This window comes from Taudactylus pleione, unplaced genomic scaffold, assembly GCF_031769625.1.
Source record: "Taudactylus pleione unplaced genomic scaffold, aTauple2 ptg000276l, whole genome shotgun sequence".
Lineage (NCBI taxonomy): Eukaryota > Metazoa > Chordata > Amphibia > Anura > Myobatrachidae > Taudactylus > Taudactylus pleione.
The window spans coordinates 635355-644240 of NW_028284678.1; the positions used below are offsets into that span (position 1 = coordinate 635355).

Below are 8886 nucleotides of genomic sequence, written 5' to 3' on the forward strand. Positions count from 1 at the left end.
GCGCATGTCAGACAGACACGCTGTACAGAAAAATATATATTTAATACATACACAGAGAACCACCCGTTTGGCACTCTAGATAATGGATAGAGCCCCTCTGGTCATCCCCAGCATTATGTACAAAAGACAGTCACTCTCAGAAACCGGTGGGGAAACACAGGCGGCACTCTCCAATATTACTATAATCATACTTGCGTGGGCAGGGACTGCCACACTTCCGGTACCACTGGTTTCTGTACCCAGCCCCAAAGGACTGTGAGCAAAAATATGCGAGTCCAGTGCTAGACCCAACCTCTAGACTCTAGGGACGAGTTAATTGAATTCACCTCCCCCCCGCCTAATAGAACCTCTTTCACACAGACCTGGGTTACAGCTCCTAGCCCCCTTTCCACAAGACATGAAACTGCCGGGTCAAGCAAATGGACCAGGGCAATTGTAAGCTCAACCCAGGTCCTCCGTGTGAAAGGGTCCACCCGAGGCTTCAACCCTGGTCGCGACCAGGTTTGAAGCCCTGGCAATTTAGACCCATGTGGACACTTTCATACAGAGAGAGGACCCAGGTCGAGCCGGCATGCCCCGGCAAGCTCCTTGGTCCTAATCTCTGTGGGAAAGGGGTAGTATCATTAGTTAGCCAGACTGCTTTTTCTACACCAGGAGGAAGGCACAAAACACAGCTACATCGAAAACTATTTGACCAGAGGGACTAATCAACATCCATATATACATATCGCTACAGTTCTGAGGATTATTTCCGCTCTCACTCATTAATGACTCTTTGGGCACTTTAGTTAATCTGATCTTCCACTTATTAAATCGTCACGTCCTATTTGTTATAAAAAACCAGCCCGATGTTGAAAATATTAAATAGATCTTAATGATCTCAACTTAATAAATATAGTTTATTTTTTCTTGCTGCATAATGTTCTGCATTTTATTTATACATTTTCAAAGTTTTCAGATATAATTATTGTAAGTTTTGCTAGTGCTGTCATATGCGTACTCACAATCTGTAATTGTGTCAGCAGAACAGCCCATTATTTTTGGCACGGCCTTCCCAGGGAAGACTGTTTCTAGTGTGTGCTAACATACACTCCCACCTCCATGAACACTACTCCTTTTTTATCAGACATCTGTTTAGAAGGGGAGAGAGTGGGTGGTATCAAAATGGACAAATATGTAACGCTGCCTACAGTTATATCGTTACATTTTGACCAGAGGACAATAATTGGCAGTACAGCACCATACATACAGCCAATTACAAAATGTTATGAGGCCCATACATCGGCAATCAATTGTGGCAATTCCCCAATTTGCAGATGATTGCAACGTATGAGCTTCACAGATTTCCGATCAAACAGTGATGGGAGTCGGTGAGTCAGGTTGTCCAACATGTTGGATTTCACCGACCGGGGCTGTAGATTGCTAGTGTATGGTAATGATCAGCCGATTGGATGACCGTTATTAGTAAAATGATGAGCCTTTCGCAAGTGGCAGGTGTGTTATTTGCTGAAAAAGATCTGCAAATCACCGAAATCTATCTGCAATGTATGAGCACAGATTGGGGGATTGGAGAATCGTTAAAATCAGGGGAAACAAAAACACAGAATAATTATTTTCTGATTGCTGATGTATGGGCCCCATTAGCTAAACACCGTACAGACAACACATGTGGGGAAAACGTACTAAGACTTCTGAAAAGGAAAAGGGGGAGATGTATCAAAACTTGGATAAGTGGAGAGAGAAAGTACCAACCAATCATTTTCTTACTGACATTTTTCAAACACAGACTGTGAACTGGTAGTTAGGAGCTGATTGGGAGATATATAAAGCACCAACCAAAGTGCAGATGTTGCCTATAGCAACCAATCAAATTACACCTATCATTTACCTAGTACTAGATCTAAAAAAAATGATAGCTAAAATCTGATTGGTTGCATGGGCAAAACCTCCTCTTTCCTTTTCCAGAAGCTTAGTAAATCTGCCTGATGGTCTACAAACTCCGGACTGCAACAAAACTCACATCTTCTATTAAAAATCAAATTTCAAATTCACATTTATGTTCAAGTGCGATCTACTACAAACCCCACCTCTTTAAAATAAAAAAAAAAGTAAAAAAAAGATATTCATAATAAAGGTTAGCCCCAAAGAATAAATATGTCCAACAGAATTCTGCAAATAGTTATTTCTGGACAGGAACGGAGTTCATCCATGTCATATCATGCAAATGTGACCAGACAAGTCAATCTTACCCTCAATGCTCAGCTCAAAGCAAATGTGGCAAAATGACAAGGTCTCCATGTCGGTGCCCAGCTTGCAGATGCCACAGACATTGTCATCATTCAAGTCGATGTTCACAAACTGCTCCTCTTCAGACATGGTGCCCCTGAGACAGACAGAGAGATGTTCACATCACCAAAGGAAGACACATAATGGTCCTAAGCAAACACATCTGCTTTGGCTAATTGAAGGCATCACGTAGGGATGAGAACTACATCCAGTTACCTATTTATAGTCCGATGTATGTTTTTTTTTTTCTTCTCTATTTAAACTCTAAATAATTTCCCCTAATTAAAACAATTTTGCTCGGAACTGGAATCTCCGTTGATGCCTGGGAAGGGTCTTCCGCCTGATGAAAACTTTATTTTACACCAATTGTGTTCATAGACTTGAACTTAACCCATCCCTGAGCTATTGTGGCCCTTACTATCTGTTTTCTCTATTTGTTTTTGCTATTTTTATTTTACATACTCTTTAATGAGCATAGGGTTTAAGTTAATACTCCAGGAGCACTGTGACTCCAAATACAATAAATATATCTCAAATATATAGTGCTCTTTCTGTGTATATTCACTCCTATTCACTAATTGGGGCATAAATAGATGCACAACACAACAAAGTGCAGCGCTTAACTAAATAACTCAGGCCTGGCCAACTGGTGGCTCTCCAGCTGTTGTGGAACTACAAGTCCCAGCATGCCTTGCCAGAGTTTTAGCATTTCTTAATAGCAAAACTGTGGCAAGGCATGTTGGGACTTGTAGTTTCACAACAGCTGGAGAGCCACAGGTTGGCCAGGCCTGAAATAACTACTACTAATGGGCTAAATACGCGGGAGTAGACGCCCCGCTAGTTAAGCAGCTCCTAAAGGTACATCACACGACTCAATAATTCCAAAAGAGCACTATTGCATACAGTCTAAAGAACTTCATAGACTTGATACCAAAAAAAAAAAAAAAAAAAAAAAGACTAGTCCTAAACAATTTTCACATGACAGTAAAGAGTCTTTTCTTTAGTTTCAAGTAGGTGGTTTAGGTTGAAGCCCTACTTTGTGCACCATAAAATATCGCAGTTAGCTATAGTACCCAGATTAATTACTTTAAAAGGCAAGTGACACTTGCAAAACAAGTTTATATTAAATATATTAGGCCAAATTATTTATCATTCTAATCTAAATGGTAACTAATCCCAGCTACTGCAGTGTTATAGGGTTTAGTTTGGTTGTGCCGAGTGTCAAAAATGCTTTCTATGCAGTCTCAAGCTTGCCATACACTACACGATATTCAGGCAAACCAGGTCACCTGGTTTGAAAGATTATCGTTCCGTGTACGGTACTGAAGGATGATCGCTCACGGCCTGAACCCTTCGTTCTGGTTTGCAAACCTGCCCGATCACCCCAAGTATTGTTCAACCAACTCTAGGCTGTGAACAGAGATTTCCTCTGTACATTGTGTAGTGTTTGGAAGTGCTCCGATTATTGGGCAGACGCTCCTGTTTGCTGGACGGCTGCGCTGTAGTGCCTCGTATGGCCAGCTTTAGACCAACCTACTTATACCTCAAACTCCATTTTGTGTGAGCTTTGATTAAATTCTTAGGCCTGTGAAATCAGAATTCAACCCACATACCAATACATGCTGGTGGCCCCCTCTCTCCCTAGCACTGCAACTTCAAAAGATGCACAAATAAAAACTGCTGCTGGGAGCCACAGAAAATAGGATAAAAAGGGACATTTTACAGGCGTGATAATAAAAACCCATCACAGATATTGGGGGGAATTCAGTTAGAAGCAAGGGGGTGTAGCTCCCAGGATAAGCACTCGGACATATTACAATGACTGCATCACGCCCGGCACTTAAGTCGGGAGATGCAGTTTACCGCAGCTAATGCCTGGAGCTCAGGGCCTGATTCTGACCCGCTTGCAAGCGGGTAGATGGTGCCGAATTGCGCATGCGCATGACGGAGGGAGCTCCGTCGTGCGCATGCGCGAGACCCGAATAACGAAGGCCAAGCCGTTGTTATGGGTCTCGCACCAAAGGGGGCGTGCTGTCGATGGTGAGTGACAGCACACCCCCTTTGGTGGGCGTACCGGGGGCGTGGCTGCCAGACGGAGGCGTTCCCATGGGAATGCCTACCGTCTGAGTCCGGCCCCACTGACATCAGTAGTGATGTCAGTGGGAGTGATTTTGGCTCTGATAGAGCCAAAATGACTCCAGGGTTTGCGGCAGCGAGACCCTACCGCAGGGTCTCGTCGCAAGCCCGATGGTCGCGATGGTCTTGACCATCGCGACCATCATCCTGGACGCTCGCTATAGCTGTGGGTGGTAACACACAGCTATGCGAGCGTCCATGAGGCCGCTCCAAGTTGAGGGAGGAGGGCCCTGATTCAGAGCGAGCGCTCTGGTCAGAGCGTTCGGCTCTGAATCAGGCCCTCAGTCACTGTAAACTGCATTTTCCCACTTAAGTGCAGGGCGTGATACAGTTACCGCACATGTTGTTAAGATGTTGTTAACACCCTTGTTATGGCGCAATAACCAGCATTCTCCGACCACACAGCACAGTGAATTGAATAGCTGCGGGAGCTCCCTCCCGCGGCTATTCAACATCGCGTTGAATTGAATTCCCCCCATGGTAACTCCGCGCTAGTCCCGGGGCACTAGCTAGCGCAGATTTCTGCTTGCACCTCAGAAGGGTTTGCGCATAAATCTGTTAGTCGCTGGTGTTACAGCGCAGGCAATTGAATAGCTCCAGGCACTCATTCTGGGAGCTTTATCCCCTCGCTTCTAATTGATTTCCCCCCCACTGGTCTACAGTCTACACTGAGGACAACTACATCTAAAATAATTGCTCCAACAGGATGACAAAATATTGCAATATACACAAACAACTATGGGCAGCCTGGTGGCACAATGATTTGCTTGCTGCCTCACAGCACTGAGTTCCTGGATTTGATTCCCACCAAGGCCCCGTCTGTGTAGAGTTTGTATGCTCTCCCCGTGTGTGCTTGGCTTTTCTCCCAGTGCTTCGGTTTCCCCCCACAACCCAAAACCACACTGGTAGGTATATTTTCTGTAACGCACTGCTGAAAATGTGTGCGCTTTATAAAGTGTTAATAAATAGTACACATATACAATATTGAACCTGTACTAGGAGTGAATTTCTTAATATTTTAAGAATTAACATTTTTTTTTAAAGTGTACGTACGTCCGATCTGCCAAATGCGGAGGCTGAAGCAATGTTCTTATAAGGAATATTCACTATTAATCTGTGGCCCATTAATATTTTACCAATAGGTGCTATTTTTAAAGGTTCACATGCTGTAACACCCTCAAGTTTTGTTTTTTAAAGGCAGTGAGGGACATTATTCTATGCTCATTTTGTTGCAACATCTATCCTGTGATGGTATACAAAGAGACAGGCAAAATACAGATACAATGCATTACTTGTTACAGTCAGACCAGTAGACATCACGTTGACTAGTGGTGCATACACACGGTCAGATTTCTTATCAGATATGAATGATAAGGATTGTAAAAATCGTTCATTTTTTGACATGTAGGGCATGCATTGACGAACGACGCGCGTTCCCAGATGTCAGATAACGATCTCTGACATCGACTGTGTTTGCAGTCAGATTTTGACAATTTCATTCATTTTAATACTGTCAGAAATCGTTCATGAAACCTGACCGTGTGTATGCACCATAACACATTGCTCTATCAGGTAATAGTGTTCACGAGATGCTAAATTACCCCCTACAAGTGCACAATTAGAAATAAAACAACTGAATGCTGCAATAGTTCCATAAACGACAAACCAACTACAAGAAAAAAAAAAAAAAGTCATTTTCATATTAATAGCAGGCACAGGAAGCGGATCAGCTGGAAGTCTCTGAAAGTTATAGAAGCTTTCTAAAGTGTAAGGGAGTTATGGCAATAGAGTCACATTGTGCATGACAAGATGAGGCCTGTGATCAAAGCAAGGGAGTATAATTTGCAAGTCAGGCTAAGTTCAAACAGCTCGTTGGAGAAATAATCAAGCGTAAAATGCTAGCAGTGCTCCAACAGCCTCTAACACATCCGCGTCAATGAACCATGTCCCAATGGCTGGGGGCAGCTGACTTTTATGGTGGTTGAACAGAGAAAAACCCAACGTTATGGATTCTGAGAGCAGCCTACCAGCCTGGGGGTTCTCAGTACGTGGGAATGTCAAGTGCAAAAATATGAGGACTGCTTTATTTTGTAGCCTTATTAAATGAACAGTAATAAATATTTTTGTTCTGAGCAGTCAATACACATTTGCCTTTGACACAGGAGTGTCATGTTGTCACATGTGACAGGCAGGGGAAAAATAAAGTGCATTGTTAAAAGATTTAACAAGCCCAAGTACAGCGCTAGGTTATGAAAGCAATAAGTAACACAAGTCACACAACTATTCGCAGTCATATGAACCATGACATAATAAGAAACATGCAAAAACCAAACTTCATTCAATTTGTACAATGCTTCTAGCCATAAAAGCCGATGACCTCAAAAACCTCAGAAGGTGGAATAGGACCAAAATATATTTGACAACTTAAAAAAAAAAAAAAAAAAGCCAATGCCAAATATGATACAGATGACTGTAATAACTTTTCAACTTCACGATATACTTTTAGTACTAATCAGGATGGAGTTAACTAAAAACGATATAGGTCAGGATCTAAACTAAAAACTATATAAGTCAGGAGACACAACCATCCATAAGTATACAGAATTGGGGTCTATGATGTACCGCATACTATCAAATCCTCCTTCCTCTAGAAAATGTGCTCCAACAAGTTACATTAATGTTTAGCTAAATCCTTTGTTTCTTTGGAACAAAATCAGGAAGTAATGTAGCCTCAGGGGGCCCCAGGCAGACCTTCTTTGTTGGTAAACTGAACCATGAAGCATGGAGGAGACTCATTGCTGTGTGGCGTTAGGGGTAATTAATTAGCACATCTAAAAGACATATTAATGTAACATGAGTAATAAGAGATAAAGACCTTAAAGTATTTACAAGTAATCTGATTACACCTTAGGTGTACCACTACCATGTTGGCTAGTTGAGAGTTTACATCTCCCTAAATTGCATTATAACTTATAGAGCATACTACTAAAATAAATTTCACACCCAAAACATTATAAAGACAGCAAGATCAAACATAATAACAATGGACTCTTTTTGCCCCCCTCCCCCAGGATGTTTCTATACCCCTGAGCTATCACCTATTTACAGCACAACTGGAGTAAATAACAAAAGACAACAAAGCAACAAAAAAATAGGAAATACATAAAGTAAACTTGTTATAAACTGGTTTCTAAAACATCTATACATTGGTAGATATTATAACTTGTAATCTAGTCAACAAACTTTTACAGATGACCACTATGCCTGTATGCGACCTCTGATGATAAAGGACAATAAATTAATTAAAATACTGTTTTGTGACCATGTATGTAATGTAACAAATACATATTCCATCTCAGCAGAGAATATACTCACTTTAGCCTATAGTAAATGTAGATGGTCCCAGGCTCCCAGCTTTTCTCTCCCTACCTCGCTGATTGTCTTCTCCCCACCACAACACTATTACTATACCAGCATGGACATCCCCTACCCGATCACTCACTCACTGGATCATACCAACATCTCACAGTTTGTGGGGGGATGGGGGTCTAAAACCAACAGCAACAAAGTATACAGTAAACACTGTCGCATATTTTTCTGCTTCATACTAGCACTAAGGCACTGAGCAGCGTTCAAACAAAAAAAGTATCAGGAGCATAACACACACCTTTGCCTTTTCTCATTCCCCTAGCAATTATGGTAGAGCCCACGCCAATACCTACATCATACAGCACTGATGCCGAGTAACGGACTAAACCATTGCAGATACAGGGGGGCAACGAGGATCTGTGCTCAGTTATCACAGGAACAGAACGTCTACGTTAAGGAAATACTGCGTGATCGGCTATAGGAACACTACATGACGATAAGGGTTTTACCTTCGGTGGCGTCCCCTATCCTCCATGGCGAGTGGTGCAGTCCGGCTTTGTATAGTCCCCAGGAAAGTACACGCTGTTCCTTACGTCATAGAATGAGACGTTCTGAAGCAGAGCGGGGAGGGGTAGAGAGTGGCTGTAGCCCCGCCTACAGGATGATTCCGTCTACAGAACGTAACAGAACGAAGATGTTGTTACATTGTGTCACTTCCCCGTAATCTCCCAGGCACTTGGTGTTCTGAGCCCGCCCGCCCACATTTTCTAGGCATTTTCTTTCTTTTTAATAGTCTAAAACTAAACAAACTTTATATATATATCTTTTTTGTCTTAAAATATATTGCATTTCGTAGTATAGTGGATGAAAGCCGCTATGCAATAAATATTTTAAAAGAATCGTAGAACTGCATCCAGAAATGTGTCCCTTTCTCGCAGCATATTTTGGCATATTTATATTTTTTGTAATGCTGGGACAGGACATTGGGGCAGGGATGGCTATCGGTGGTTGCCATCGATGGCGATATAGCAAGTGGTCATCGATGGTAACCAACTATGCAAAGGGTGGCCACCAATGGTTTCACTAACTGATGGT

The 8886-nt window shown here is 42.3% G+C and overlaps 1 protein-coding gene across 3 annotated transcripts in view; it reads right to left on the reverse strand.

Annotated features, from left to right (window-relative positions):
- CUNH21orf91 (chromosome unknown C21orf91 homolog) overlaps positions 1–8369 on the reverse strand; it is a 40452-nt gene extending 32083 nt beyond the window's left edge. The window contains exons 1-2 of one of the 3 annotated variants that reach the window (XM_088481677.1): positions 8301–8369; positions 2250–2383 (exon numbers count right to left, since the gene is read on the reverse strand). In XM_088481677.1, coding sequence (XP_088337803.1) covers positions 2250–2383; positions 8301–8326 — 160 coding nt within the window. In that variant the 5' untranslated portion in view covers positions 8327–8369. Of the gene's footprint in view, positions 1–2249; positions 2384–7797; positions 7873–8144; positions 8159–8300 lie in introns of those variants that run through there. The other 2 variants (XM_088481678.1, XM_088481679.1) reach the window with 2 other exon arrangements.
- Positions 8370–8886: the final 517 nt, after the last annotated feature.